Genomic DNA, 15232 nt, shown 5'->3' with positions numbered 1-15232 from the left:
GTGTGTGTGTGGTGAGATGTGTGTGGTGAGGGCTTGTGTGTGTGGTGAGATGTGTGTGTGGTGAGATGTGTGTGTGTGTGAGGAGATGTGTGTGTGTGAGGAGATGTGTGTGGTGAGGAGATGTGTGTGTGTGTGAGGAGACGTGTGTGTGTGGTGAGATGTGTGTGGTGAGGGCTTGTGTGTGTGGTGAGATGTGTGTGTGTGTGAGGAGATGTGTGTGGTGAGGAGATGTGTGTGGTGAGGAGATGTGTGTGGTGAGGAGATGTGTGTGTGAGGAGATGTGTGTGTGTGTGAGGAGATGTGTGTGGTGAGGAGATGTGTGTGGTGAGGAGATGTGTGTGTGGTGAGATGTGTGTGTGGTGAGATGTGTGTGTGTGTGAGGAGATGTGTGTGTGTGAGGAGATGTGTGTGTGGTGAGATGTGTGTGTGTGTGAGGAGATGTGTGTGTGTGTGAGGAGACGTGTGTGTGTGGTGAGATGTGTGTGTGTGTGAGGTTGTGTGTGTGGTGAGATGTGTGTGTGTGTGAGGTTGTGTGTGTGGTGAGATGTGTGTGTGTGAGGAGATGTGTGTGTGTGTGAGGAGTTGTGTGTTTGTGGTGAGGAGACGTGTGTGTGTGGTGAGATGTGTGTGTGAGGAGTTGTGTGTGTGTGGTGAGGAGATGTGTGTGTGTGGTGAGGAGTGGAGGACCAGGAGCCCACTCCCGGCTGCCGCATTCTAGCCAGTCCCTCCGTCCCGCTGTCTGAAAGCGGAGGCCCGGCTGCCTGAGGCCGCTCCCTGCTCCAGCCTGTATGTTGAGGAACAGCCCGGGGCTTGCGGGCTGAAGGGGGAAGGCCCCTAAGTGCGCGGCCGCTCTCAGGCAGGGGGCGGGTGCACTACAGTCCTCGATGGCCATAAGGCATCCTCTGTCCAGGACAGGGGTGTTCCTGACAGGGGCTACCAGCAGGGTGCGCCCCAGCTCAAGGCAGACGAGATGACCTGGGAGGCCCCTCCTTAAGGCCGGGAACTCTAAAGTGTGCTGCCCACTGCCCAGAAACCTGGCAACAGCAGTCGCTTCACAGTCCACCCAAGCCCTGCTGTCCCCGGGGCACCGGCTTACCAGGGCCATCTTCCCAGCCAGCAGCAGCTCCGTCTCACTGCGTAGAGCTCTGAAGTTATTCACCATTTCCAGGACAAAGCTGCAGTTCAGCCCCTAGGAGAAATCAAGGCAAATGTTCATGGGGAGGCCCGAGGGCTGCAGACGCCGAGGAGAAGCCAGCACTGAAAGGCCAGAATCGCTACCTCTGTGGTTCTGGGCTTGCCATACACACGGTCCATGGACTTGGAGCTGGCATTGACGGCGTGGGCAAGTTCCTGCTCCACGTCTCGGTGAGACTGAGCTATTTCTCGGATACTAGAGAGAAAGAGAAGCACAGGCAGATGTCAGGCCAAATGGAAGGGCGGCCTTTCCCAACGCTCATCTCCCAGAGCGCCGCTGGGGAGGGCAGGCCCAGCAGGATGACAGGAATCATGGCTCAGCCCAGCGACCCTTCAATCACAAGCCTGGGCACAAGACAACCAAGAGCAAATGGGAGAGCTCACACAAGAAATCTGATGTCAAAATCCAAGTTTTTCCAGGGAAAGAAACGTACAAAATGAGGCTTACAACCTGCAAAACGGCCACAGGCGGCAGCGCGCACAGGCCTGCTGCAGTAAGGCACGATCCCCAGGTGCCCAGGGCCTTGCTGGAGCCTGTACCTGGCCGGTCTTTCCCTGAGGACAAAAGGACTCTTGTCTGAAGAGGACAATCCTGGTGTAGTGATGGACTCTGAGCCCCCCAGGCAACAGCCCTTATGAGGAAGACGGTCCCAGCACAAGTCACAGCAGGTCTCAGAGAGGCCGACATGGCTCAGGCAGGTGAGATGGGGGGACTATAAGAGCAGCGCAGGCAGAGGCTGTGGGGCCAACCTGTCCTGACCCTGTGGAAACAGGCTGCTGCCAGCAGCTTTCCACGGTGCTGTGCAAGTTCACCTTTCAGGGAGGCCACCGGGGCTACCATGGACTTTGAGAGGACAGGGGAATGGCCTTCCAAGGGAGGCCACCAAGCCCATTGCACAGCAAGGAATAAGCTGAACTGAAGTCCTCCAGCCCCACCATTGATCTGGGTGAGGTGGGGGAGAGATGAGGCTAGGGGCTGCAGGGGTACCAACTCCTGGGGCAGAGAATGCAGCACCGGGAAGGACCACAGCCAGTATGGAACTGTGGAGCGAGGAATGCTGGCAGTGACTGGGATAGTGACCACCTGCTCAACCAGAGCCACAGACTGGCAGAGATGATCCATCTGCATGCCAGGGCCAGAGGCAGGCTGCCCGAAAGGGCATAGAGCATGCCGGACCCAGAACCCACGAGTGCCCCAGTCACAGCCAGGAGAAGAGGGAGCCCAAGTGAAACAAGAAAAGGACAGCAGGGCACTAGCCAGCATGTGGCCACAGGAAGGAGAATGCAGGCAGGAAGGCCCTGTATCACTGAAGAACCATGGGTGCCAGCTGGAGGGGATCACAGGCCGGCAGGCGGAGGCAGCCACACGGGGCAGGCGAGGAGCAGGGATGGCAGACAGTGCTGACCACAGGCCATGAGGGACACAGTGGCTCCAGGGGCATTTCTGGAAGGCAGGTGAAATGCCCCTAGTGGTTGTCTTGTTTTTTTTAAAGTAATGGCCCAGGTGCCCTGGAGGAGTGCAGCCCTGGGGACCCCGGGGGATGCTCATGCACAACACTGAGGGGTGGGAGCCCACCTGTGAATGAGGACCCCCGCCGCCTGCCCAAACTGGTCCATCTGGGTGGCCTCCTCCTCGGACAGCATCTCCGGGTGCAGGGAACAGGATGGAGGGCGGGGCAGCTCGCACTTCTGCTTGTCTTCCCAGGACTTCAGGGTGTTCTCAAATGCCTGCGGACCCAGAGCCCAGATGACACCTGCTGCTCTGCATGCATGCGTCAAACTGCGATGGACGCTACTGGGATACCAACGCGATCACAGCTAGGAGAGGGACAGGTGGGCACTTCTTTCTTTTAAACATTAGGGATAGGAAATGGTCCTAGAAATTGCTGCCCTATTAGCTTCATCTTTGTGTCTTAAAAAAAAAATCCTAGAACAAAACATAGAAAGTTCCAGCTCTTCTAACAGTGCACATGAGAGCCCGCAGGTGAGCCCTGACCCCGCCCAGGGACCGCAGGAGGCCGCTCTTACCCTGTCTCTGGTCAGCGTCTGTGCCCGGTTCTTGTGAACAATCCGAATGTACCCTGGCGGCTGGACCCAGGCCTCTCCATCCACCTGCACAGGCACGCCCTCATCCCCAAGGATGGAGATCTTCACTGTGCGACACTGAGCAGACATCACAGTCACTACTCGTGCTGAGCCAAAACCCCCAGGGGTTTTAAAGTGCTAGGCACCACCATGACCTCCCTACTCTACACAGGGTCCCTGCCTTGCAGGACACCCCACCCACCTCCACCTCTGGAATGACGCAACGCTTGCAGCTAGCCTTCTGATGTAGCATCGCTAAGCCAAGGGTCTGTTCTCCCCCTGTCCCGCCCCATCCTGCCCCATCCCCTCATCCACCAAGCAGTCAGTGCAGGAGACCCTGGTGCTGAGATAAAGGCGTCAGAACCCAGGAGCGGGGGTGTCGTAGTTCCCAGGAGCAGCTTGGCCCCTGCCATGTGGAAACACCCCCAGAAAAGAGCAGATGGATACATCTCCGCACAGTGGACAGCAATGCCCTGTTCCTCCTTTTCAACAACTAACATTGCCAAAGAGTGAAAACTGTGAACTTCAAGCAGCCTACAGCCAGGGGTGGACAGAGTACAGGAAGAGACCAGACAGTCCCAGGCTGGGGTTCAGCCAGTGGGTGTCATCAGCACCCTCCGCCACGCCAGTGCCTATGCCTGGGCACAGAGTCCCACCCCATCCTCACAGACTGCCCCCAGTCCATCACTGCTGTCAGAAATAAGCCATGGGGGCCCCCAGCTCCTCCCCACCGGGCCTCAGAACCATGATCAAAAGTTCCAGTTGGAATTCCCTCCTCACCCCATGCCAGAGCCATAGGCTCCATCCCCACCTCCAGCTGTGGCTTTGACAGTCGCAGACATGGGCAGAGTTCAGCCTCGGTCTGCTCTATCTCATCCCACCTGAGAGGGGACAGGCAAGGCTGGGGCTCAAGCAGGATACATGTTTTTAAAGAGTTATCTTGGCCAGATGAGGTGAAGTGGCTCATGCCTGTAATCCCAGCACTTTGGGAGGCCATGGTGGGTGGAACATTTGAGGTCAGGAGTTCAAGACCAGCCTGGCCAACATGGGGAAACTCCATCTCTACTAAAAATACAAAAATCAGCTGGGCATGGTGGCGGGTGCCTGTAGTCCCAGCTACTCGGGAGGCTGAAGCAAGAGAATCACTTGAGCTAGGGAGATGGAGGTTGCAGTGAGCCAAGATGGCGCCAATGCACAAGCCTAGAAAACAGAGTAAGACTGCCTTAAAAAAGAAAATTAGGAACAGTTATCTTGAGAATTTAACTGTCAAGCACAGCATGAGGAAAAGGCTCTGGCCCAGGAAGCAGGGCCACAAGCTGTCCCAAACAGGACATGAGGCAGCCACGTGGTCCTGGAAAGCACCCACCCTCTCAGGCTCCATGTGCTGCCCAGGAATTTAGCACACCCCTGGCTGGGGACTTGGTCAGACCTCACAGGACGAGGCCACTACCTGGGCGATCCGGTGATGCTGCAGCCTGATGACTCGAGAGACGGCCATCTGCATGCTGCCGAATACAGCAACCACCTCCAGAATCTTGTCATCAAATGACGGAGCTGTGAAAGTCTGCAAGGGCCACATTAGAGCTGACCACCGCCCCGCACAGCCCCGCACACAGGCCACCCCTCCCCTGGCTCCCTCCCTCTCGGTGCCAGCCCCTCCCTTAGGCTGCGGACAGGAAGTTACCAGGTAACTGCACTCCTGAGGGGCTTCACATTGCAGACCCTGAAACCAGCTGTCTGGGACCAAATCCCAGCTCTGACCTCAGCAAAGTTACTGAATCTCTCTCTCCCCCATTTCCTCATGTGTAAAACGGGGAAACTAACCCCACGCTCCTCCAGGGGCATCAGAAGGGCTGAGTGAGTTAACACTGCAGTGCCAGGACTGGAGCAGCACACATATGCAGGGAGCGATGAATACTTCCATTCACTATTATATACAAAGAAAGCCATTCCCTGTTTTAAACCTATCAACACCTTCCCACAGTTCTTAACACAAATTCCAAACTTCTTCCCCTGGCTTGCATGGCCTGACCTGACCCAGACCCTGCAGACCGCTCCTGTCTCTCCACGGCCCCACTGCCCACTGCAGTCACGGCACGTCTCCCACATCCTCCACGCGCCTGCCCTGTCTTGCCTCTGAGCCTTCATCTATGTAATTCTCTCTGCCTGGGACAGCCTCACCCTCTCCCCGCCCGCCTAACTCAGCCAACTCCAAGTCATCCTTCAGGTCTTGGCCTCTCAGACACCTTCCCTGACCTTCCTCCCACAACACACCCTCTGACCACATCTGCTGACCACAGACACTCACTGAACACCCTCACCGACACCTCTGCTCTGTTCAGCCCTCTAGATGATGAGCTGGGTAGGGGACCTTGTCTATCTTATTCTCCACGGCAGCCCCACTGCCAGCACAAGGGAAGGGCTGGCTCCACCCCAGCCACAGCAGAACACCTCACTGCCCTCAGACAGCTCCTCCCTGCTGAGCTCAGGCGCACCCACCCCACAACCCCATACATACGTCATCCTCCTTGGTGCCACCCCAGAAGTTGGTTCCTCCTGCATAGCTGGGGATGTTAAGGACAGCAATACCCTGAAGACTGGGGAGGGGGATGGGTCGCCCGTCACACTGAGCAGCAGAGAGGCAGAACAAAAGAAGAGAAAAGGCATGTGTCAGCTGCTCCTTCTTCACCAGCTTCCCACTGCCGGGGGCTCAGGAGCACAGCCGCAGCCAGGGCATCCTCGAGCGAGTCCCCGTGTGTAGAAGAAAGGGCCAAGAGGAGAACCGAAAGGCAGTCCTCTGATGGATGGAGGCTGGCTGCAAGTGACAAGGACCTTTCCACTCACCTCCAGCAAGACCTTTTGCTCCAGGTTCTTGTAGGTTCTGTGCAGCAGCTCTTTGGTTCCAAGAACTCCGTACCACATCATGTTCTTGGTTCGGCTCCTAGAAACAGAAGCGAAGACTTGCCATGGGTCTGGGCCTTCTCTGGACACTTAAGAGTCATTTCTGTGAAAGCTGGGAAAGGCATCTGACCCACAAATCTGCCAAATTCAGCAACTATTTACAGCGGAACGTCTGAGGACACATTTTTGTCTTTGCAGATACACAAAGATATGTTTACCAACAAGAAATCTGGCTGAACCCTATAAAACTACATTTCTAGCTAAAAAATTATGCTTACCATAGAAAATTCTGAAAATATAGAAAAGCACCAAGAAGAACACACCAGTGCTCGTAACCCTCTATGCATCATCCAGCACCGTGTGTGCCCCCCACTTGTAGTGACGGCAAAAGCCAGGTGCCACCGGGTACTTCCGCAGTCCTCCCGGGCATTAATTTCCAGTTGCGTTAACTTGTTTATGGCTTCACAACCTACTTGGTGCACTTGACCCTGCACCGGCAACACTTCCCTCAGTTGCCACACGCTCTCTGCAGACATGGCCATCCTCAGCTGGGCACTCCTCTACCGCAGCTCATCAGCCCAACCCCTTCACTGCACCCCTCCGCCCCATGCCTGAGCTCTGTAAATGACACACAAGGAGCCCCTTCGGACCCACTTCAACCAACGTTTCCAATAACTTCTATAGAAGTTTCCAATGACATTTGTAGAAACGGAATTTTTCTCAGGAGAACTTTTCAAAGCTCTCAATACAAACTCAAGGGAGGTCGAACCAGAGTTCCAAGGCTCTAGAAGTGTATTATGCACACCCTTGTTCCTCAGCTTATTTACCCTGCTGAAGTATGTGTATTTTCACACTTTTCCCAGTGATTTTTGGACTGACAGGAATTTTTTAATGATCTGACTTCACCATCCTGTGCCGTACAGGGGTATGTCCCTGGCGCCATCGAGCCATTATCCGGCATGGAAGAGCCTCAGAGTTCAACTAGGTTCTGAGTTCTGATGCTTTTGTTTTCCTAGAAATTTCCAACTGCATATAACCTGAGCAACAACTAAAGCTGGCGCCTCTAAAGCTACGGTCAGCATAGCGCCCCTCAACGTGGCAGTGACACCATGGTCAGCATAGCTCCCACAACGTGGCAGTGACACCACGGTCAGCATAGCTCACCTCAACGTGGCAGTGACACCACGGTCAGCATAGCTCACCTCAACGTGGCAGTGACACCACGGTCAGCATAGCTCCCACAACGTGGCAGTGACACCACGGTCAGCATAGCTCCCCTCAACGTGGCAGTGACACCACGGTCAGCATAGCTCACCTCAACGTGGCAGTGACACCACGGTCAGCATAGCTCCCCACAACGTGGCAGTGACACCACGGTCAGCATAGCTCCCCACAACGTGGCAGTGACACCACGGTCAGCATAGCTCCCCTCAACGTGGCAGTGACACCACGGTCAGCATAGCTCCCCACAAAGTGGCAGTGACACCACGGTCAGCATAGCTCCCTCAACGTGGCAGTGACACCACGGTCAGCATAGCTCCCTCAACGTGGCAGTGACACCACGGTCAGCATAGCTCCCCACAACGTGGCAGTGACACCACGGTCAGCATAGCTCCCTCAACGTGGCAGTGACACCACGGTCAGCATAGCTCACCACAACGTGGCAGTGACACCACGGTCAGCATAGCTCACCACAACGTGGCAGTGACACCACGGTCAGCATAGCTCACCTCAACGTGGCAGTGACACCACGGTCAGCATAGCTCACCTCAACGTGGCAGTGACACCACGGTCAGCATAGCTCCCCTCAACGTGGCAGTGATACCACGGTCAGCATAGCTCCCCTCAACGTGGCAGTGACACCACGGTCAGCATAGCTCACCACAACGTGGCAGTGACACCACGGTCAGCATAGCTCCCTCAACGTGGCAGTGACACCACGGTCAGCATAGCTCCCTCAACGTGGCAGTGACACCACGGTCAGCATAGCTCCCCTCAACGTGGCAGTGACACCACGGTCAGCATAGCTCCCACAACGTGGCAGTGACACCACGGTCAGCATAGCTCCCTCAACGTGGCAGTGACACCATGAGGAGGGTGTGGCTTGTTTCATTCAAGTCGATCCTGACTCAGCAGACGAAGACTCCAGCAAGAGTCTCCCAGCTTCTGAGTCAACAAAGACTGCCAACCCCCACACCCATTTCTCCCCCTCCCTAATTCTGATCACATCAAAGCCAAATGGTCCCTCAGATTATGACCATGGGGTGGGGAGGGAGACATTTCTCCCTCACTTCTCGTGTTTCACAGACAAGAGGGAATTCTACTTCAGCCCAGGAAGAAAAGCTTGAGAAGAGGGACCCTTCTCATTTTTCTCTGTCCTCCTTTCAGGCCAGGAGGGAGCATCTAGTAATTTTAGGGGAAAAAATTGAGCATCGCCAGAGATGCCTCTTGGGGCTCGCACACTACCGTCATCAGAATCGAGGTCCTTGTGGGCAGGCTCGGGTGTGGTGGGGGAGGGCCAGCCGGGGTGGTGATGAACTCACAGACCCACCCACAAACAATGCTGGGCAGCCACACTGCAGGTGCAACAGCTTCTTGGCACACTTAGGTCACCTGCTGCTTTTCTGTAGCATCACAGATTTAGGGCTCTCACTGAGAGACACAGCCATCACAATGACCACCATTACTGGTTTTCTGATGTCAAATTTCCCTTGACCTGGCCAGCCTGAGAAGTGGACCCCTCCTCCAGGTTGGCTCCCTGGGCTGTAACCTGCTTCCCTCCCACCTCTGAAAGCACCTCTGCTTCTGACAAGGTGATCCGGGCTCCATTTCTGCCCTCCACCTTAGCATTCTGCACATTTTTGGGAGAAGCCACAAAGACACAACGGACAGACGCGCTTCCAGCCTGTTACCCACCTGCACTTCTCTGGGTGCTCATCCCGCTTGTTGTTGAAGTCCAGGGATATCTTCGCATCCAGGCCGATGCCAAAATAGTTGTTCATGACACACTTCTCTGTATAGTACTCTCTGCCAAAGGAAGTTTTAAGTCAGTTACACGGCCCTGCTTACTGGTCTTATTTCAGACTCCCAACCTCTCCGAATTTCTCTTCCTTAGGGCAAATATGATACTTTTTTCTTTTTTTTCTGATAAGAGGTTTATTAAGATATAATTCATATACCAGATAAATCTACCAATTTAAAATACACAATTTGATTATGTTTAGTATATTCAGAAAGTCATTTAACCATCACTAGATAATCGATTTTAGAGCATTTCAGCCCCTGAGGAGGAAGCCTGTGCCCCTGCCACCAGCTACCGCCCTCCCCATCCCTGGCAGCCACTCATCTACTTTCCACCTCCACGGAGGTGTCTCTTCTGGGCAGTTCACAGAAATGGGCTCTGTGTCTGGCTCCTTTCTCTTCCTCAGGATGATGTCCTCAAAGCTCATCCATGTTGTGACATATGTCAGTACTTCATTTTTATTACCAAATAATATTCCATCGCATGGCTAACCCACATGTATTGACCTGTTCATCTGCAGCTGGCCATAGGGATGTTCACGTTTTGGTTATCATTTAGGAACATTTGTATACAGCTTCTACTGTGGACATGTTCTCAGTTCAATCCTGCACGGCCCGGCAGTTCTGCATTTGCTGGTCACATGGCAGCTCTAGGCTGAACCATGGGTGGAGGCTGCTGGACTGCTCCTCACAGCAGCTGCCCTTTTGACACTCCACCAGCAGCACCAAACCTGAAGTATGTTTATGGCACAGAAACTCACGCATTTCAACTCTGGATCTCAAAACATTTCTCGAACATCCCTAATCACAATCAAAGCAGTCGCCAAATTAAAAAGAAAAACAACTTGAAACCATCCATCCCAGCTCCACGGGAACAAGGCTTGTCTTTCCCTGTGTGCCACAGACGAGAACTCATCTCATTCAAGTTTCTTGTCCTCCCCCAGCTGGAAGTCCTACCCCTGTAGCTCCCTCAGCTGCTGGGAAAGCCCTGCCTGGCCTTCACCCTCCCCAGCCCCAGGGCCACGCTGGGGTTCTCTCCCCCAGGGCAGGTGGTTGAAGGAAGCCCATGCTTCTCCACCCAGAGCCTGCAGCCAGGAGAAGAGAATGTTCTGGAAGTTCCCAAAGAGACTCAATAGGTGGATGGGCTTGGGAACACTGCTTGGGCCAGAATTCTGACACACTTCAGCTTACTGAGCCAGTGCCACCGGATTTGAGAACCACCAGCCCGTGTCAGTGTATTTATGATCCATCTAATTCAAATGCTCGACAGCTGACAGCAAAGCTCTGGGACAAAACTGTTTACCAGGTGGAAGACCACGTGCCTGGCCAGCATTTACAGGTCCTGGGAAAAGAGAGAGATCCAACGGAGAGAAACAGGGCACAGAGATTAGGGAAGGTAGTTGAGAGACTGGGCTCGGGGGACTGGAGCAGGACGGTGGCAGTGGCTGGGGCAGTGGGAGACGACGGGCTGCAGAGGCCTGCTCAGGCCTATCTGCAATGGGGCCCACACAATACGGCCCGGCACACACCACGGCAGAAAGACAGCTTTGTCTCCCCAGGTGAAGAAATGAGACCACCCACCTTAGCAACAGAAGTGAAGCTCCATAATCTCAGATGAAGGAGGCAAAAGAGATACCTAGTTAAGGGGCCCTAGGGGCAGTGCTCACTAAAAGACTGCAGCTCTGATCTCCCGGAGGAAAACATCCTCAGGAAGGCTGAGGACTGGAGCCCCAGGCAAGCCCATGGGAGGAGCAGACCAGGCCAGCAGCAGGGACACTCAAGTGTCGCACCAGGCCAGCACCTGGAGTTTAGGGGTCTACTTTCCCAAACTCAGAGCCTCTGAGAACCACACACTTCTTGCTGTCACTGTCCCTGACCATGCCAGAAAAATGGCTTGCCACGTTTAACCAACTGCCACCAGCCACCCAGAACCTGTAATCAGCCAGCAGAATGATGACTCTAGAGAAACAGTTTTCAAAACCCCACTTATCTCCACAATGGTCCCTAACACCTAGGAAGACTCCATTATGCTGCTGTAACAGTGTCCTCACTGCCTCACAGGCCAGCAGAGGAAGAAGGCCTCGTCCCCAAAGCAGTAGCAGTGTCAGCACGCCGGTACACAGCAGTCCTTACAAGCCTCAGCACTAGCCCATGTCTCCCTAGGGTGCTCTAAGACACGAGGGGGCACACAGAGGACCCTCCAGCCTGGAGTCTATGGTTCTGCGTCACGAACAAGGAGAGCAGGCAGGAGAGGAAAGCAGGGTAAGAGATGGCAAGAGGAAGACGGCAAGCTGTAAGCAGAGGTCAGCGAGGTCCGGCCAAGGTCATGGGAGAGTGACCACGAAGATCGGCACAAGGACAACTCCCGGCAGGAGCAGCCGAGCCTGTGAAAAGCCTCGGAAGAGCATGCAGGTTCAAGGGACGCAGAGCAAATGCTGTGGGACCTGGGAAGGAGCCGGGAGGTGTGCGCTCTGCGCTGCAGCAGACGTGCGGTAGTGGTTTCCAGCTCCACTCCTGAAGCAGAATCTCCACAACTTCTCAGCCTTCCTTATCAGCTAACACCAGCTAGGCAACTGCTCACCCATTTCTCTAGTTAATTCTGAGACCTGTTTTCTATGCACTAGCATCCATGTAACAATACGCCCACTTGGTTTATCTCTCATACTCACAGGGTTTCCGGTTCGGAGTTAAAGGGATCGGCATTAATTAACAGGCGACTGATGACTGAGCCACCAGGTAAGGAACCAGACATTCCAGCCCGGACATCTGTAAAGGACGCACGACAAAGAGGTAGTGCCAGTCAGGAGCCACAGACTCGGAGGAACTCGTGTCTCTGAAGCTGGTGGACTGGTACTCTGCAGAACGTTATTCTAATTAAATGTCTCTAAAATTATGTATAACCATGTTCAAATTTGGCAAGTCTTAAGTCAAAAGTCACTGGAACAAAAAAACCATAGCGGGTGGCGAAACACCTACGAAATATCTTAAAAAACGGCTTATGAAGCCAGATGTGGTGGTATGTGCCTGTGGTCCCAGCGATTTGGGAGGCTGAGGGGGGAGGATCACTTGAGCCCAGGAGGTCAGGGCTGCAGTGTGCCATGACCACACCATCGCACTCCAGGCTGGGCAACAGAGAGAGAGACCCTCTTAAAAAAAAAAATTTTTTTAAAAAGGCTTATAAAGTAAGTTTTCATGTTCTCATTAAATATAAGCCACTCCAACAAAAATGATCCTTGGGAGTTGAGGCTTACGGCTTTCTAAGGAGTGAACATCGAGGAACGCGCCAGGCAGCCGGGCCCTCACCCTCCCTGCGCCTCCTATGACCACATTAGAAGGAGGGGACGGTCCCTCGGGTGCCCTCATCAGGCCGGCCACACCCTTTCCACTCAAATAACTCCTCATTCTTCAAAACCAGACTCAAGCATCGCCTTCTCCGTGATGTGTTCCTGGGCTCCTCAGGTGGTTATCTGGGTAATACCTGGCTTTTGCTAAAAAAAAAAGCACCTTGCATACAGTCGTGTAAATGCTTAAATTCCGTCCAGCTTTCTCAGCATCTGTAAACTCTCCAAAGGCAGCAACCCCATCTCTTTCAGTTTGAGGGGCCCAGCACCCAGCACAGTAACAGGCCTGGCATTGCACTAGGCCCCCACTGGTCCCTCCTGCTGGCCACCACTCACTTGGGTACAGGATCTTGGTGTTGAGGGCAGGCAGGCTGTCCCGGCTTCCCGGCTGGGGTGGAAGGGAAGCTGAACTGCCCAGAGGCAGACTTCCTTTGCTGATCAGCTTCTCACACGGGGATTTCAACACTGTAAGAACAGAGCAGAAAACCTCAGAGCTGTCTGAAATGCTAGGGGGTCCTGAGTGACAGAAGCAGGTGGGAGGGCTGAGGAGGGAGGGCTATAAACCACAGGCAGCTGCGTGAAGTGTGTGGTACAAAGAAGGGGATGGAAGACTGAGTGGGTGCACAGGATGCTCGGGGGGCTTGGGCTCATGGAGAAGGTGACACAGGCCACAGGTGGCAGCACTGGAGGGAGGGGTGACACCAGTCAGGGCTATGGGAGGCAGAACACACATACAGCAGAGCTCTGAGTGGTGGCCATGGGTCAGTTCAGAGGACCATGGGCCTCCAAGCAGCCCACACAGGCTTAGGGGGCACCTTCCACCAGGTCCTGCATTGTGGGCTGTTCCAGGAGGGGCAAGGACAAAGAAGGCCCACCCTCACCCACCCACCTTCCCCGTGCCAGACACAGCCCTTCCGAACAGTTCTGGGGCCCAGTGTGGTTCTGGGGAAGCCAAGCAAGATGCCAAGTGCTCCTCGGGGGGGGGGGGGGGGGGTGGTTCTTGCCCTGACAAAGGGGGTCTCATGAATTCTACCGGTGCCCACCACAGCAGACCGCACACACCTCAAGGGCACACACAGGAGATCCACAGAAACAGGCCTCGGGCTGTGAATTTTTATGCAACCAAGTGGCCAAAGCAGCTATGAGAAAATGCCCTCAACCTCCCGTCAAGCCCACTGCGTTTCACCAAAACCAAGCACACCGTGGTGCACAGAGGGAGGCGGAGCCACGGGTACCTTTGCGCTGGCTCCTCCCCCTGGGGACCCCGAAGCTCTCGCTGTGCGACAGTGGTGGGCACACTTGGTGGTCCATCTTCTCCTCTGACTCAGAGAGGCCCAGGACAAAGCCCTCCTGCTCCTGGGTCTGGGCATTCTGCTCATCGACAGCTGTGCAAGGAGAGTGTGTGTGGCTGAGCAAGTGGGTGCAAAGCCAACGGCGCTGTCAGGCTGGGTGGAGGTCTCCTCCTCGCCCACCACCTGATCTTCCTCAAACATCCTCTGGCTAAAGGTTTAGACCCCGAACCCCACCCCCACCCACCTTCCCCTGGTCCTGGCACCAGGACAGGGCATCCCTGCTAACAGGCTGGGAGGACCGGAACCCTCGGAAGGCAAGGGATGCAGAGGAGCCTGGCACAGGCTGGAGGGCAGCAGGTGGGAGGAGTAGCCACATGGACACACAGGTGTGCAGGTGCGAGGCCATGACCTCAGGGCTCTCAGAGCAGTGACACACTCATAGTGAAGTCAGCGAGGGCCAGAAAAGAGGTCGAGGGGAAGCAGCATGAAGGCATCTGATGGTGTGAGAGGAGGGGTAGAGGGAGGGCAAGTGAACTGGCTGGGGGCCTGGCGCCTGGGCACGGGTGGAGAGGGCCACGGTGGAGGTTTTTTCAACATGCACCCTTTCGTCATCACCATGTTCAGAGGACGCTCAGCACGCCCAGTGCTGGCCTGAGGAAAGCTGCCTCCTCTTCAAAACACCAGTCACCTTTTTCTGTGTGTTCTATGATCTGACGAATCGCCTTCTTCAGGCTGTTTGCTCTCAGCATGAGCTGTTCTCGAGGCCGGAATATCTGCGGCCGGGCTGGGCAGGCCGATGCCACCAGGCGGTCCCCGGTGGAGCCACAGATGCTGCCTGACCCATCTCCATCTTCAGCCTCCTCAGCAATGGTTGGGGGTGGGTTGGGCAGAGAGGACGAGGCCTGGGACTCATCATCCAAGGTCTTGAGAAGGGAATCCAGCTTCTCTTTCAGGACAGAGCACTAGACAGGTAAAGGAAGTGGTACGCAGAGCTGAGGCAGGAGAACAGGGTCTGGAGGCAGGGAACCTGAGGCCATTTCACCCAGACTTCCTAGAACTCAACCGAAAGGAAAATCCTAACTCCCCATGCCTAAGTTAACAAAAGGACCAGAGGCTATTCCCTTCGCAAACCCCGCCCTCCTTCTCCACGTAGCAGGTGGGAAACTGGCTATCCGCAACCCGCCAGACTGATAGCGGCTGAGTCTCAGCCTGCATAGAAGTGCAACTCTGTAGGAGTGTGACCTCTGTAACGTCACCTCAGCCTCTGGTTGGCTGCTTTCTGCAACCACTCAGACTGTGGGCAATGACTTCAATTACATGAGGTGAGCACAACGTGGCTGATGGGAAACTTCTGGGGGACTCTGGATCAGAGAAGATTCTGTATCTGGGTCCTTGAGC

General features: G+C 54.9%; 1 protein-coding gene across 7 annotated transcripts in view; it reads right to left on the bottom strand.

Annotated features, from left to right (window-relative positions):
• The window catches only part of DGKD (diacylglycerol kinase delta), a 118415-nt gene that overhangs the window by 10850 nt on the left and 92333 nt on the right, over nucleotides 1-15232 (bottom strand). For 6 of the 7 annotated variants that reach the window (XM_078328855.1, XM_035306090.3, XM_054258061.2 and 3 more), the window contains 12 exons: nucleotides 14523-14796; nucleotides 13778-13927; nucleotides 12879-13007; nucleotides 11871-11967; nucleotides 9097-9207; nucleotides 6124-6220; nucleotides 5798-5905; nucleotides 4730-4843; nucleotides 3223-3357; nucleotides 2771-2922; nucleotides 1279-1390; nucleotides 1097-1189 (listed from right to left, as the gene is read on the bottom strand). In XM_078328855.1, coding sequence (XP_078184981.1) covers nucleotides 1097-1189; nucleotides 1279-1390; nucleotides 2771-2922; nucleotides 3223-3357; nucleotides 4730-4843; nucleotides 5798-5905; nucleotides 6124-6220; nucleotides 9097-9207; nucleotides 11871-11967; nucleotides 12879-13007; nucleotides 13778-13927; nucleotides 14523-14796 — 1572 coding nt within the window. Of the gene's footprint in view, nucleotides 1-1096; nucleotides 1190-1278; nucleotides 2639-2770; nucleotides 2923-3222; nucleotides 3358-4729; nucleotides 4844-5797; nucleotides 5906-6123; nucleotides 6221-9096; nucleotides 9208-11870; nucleotides 11968-12878; nucleotides 13008-13777; nucleotides 13928-14522; nucleotides 14797-15232 lie in introns of all 7 variants that reach the window. The other variant, XR_013519164.1, reaches the window with a different exon arrangement.

Source organism: Callithrix jacchus, chromosome 6 (assembly GCF_049354715.1).
Source record: "Callithrix jacchus isolate 240 chromosome 6, calJac240_pri, whole genome shotgun sequence".
NCBI lineage: Eukaryota > Metazoa > Chordata > Mammalia > Primates > Cebidae > Callithrix > Callithrix jacchus.
This window is presented reverse-complemented; position numbering and strand designations above follow the sequence as displayed.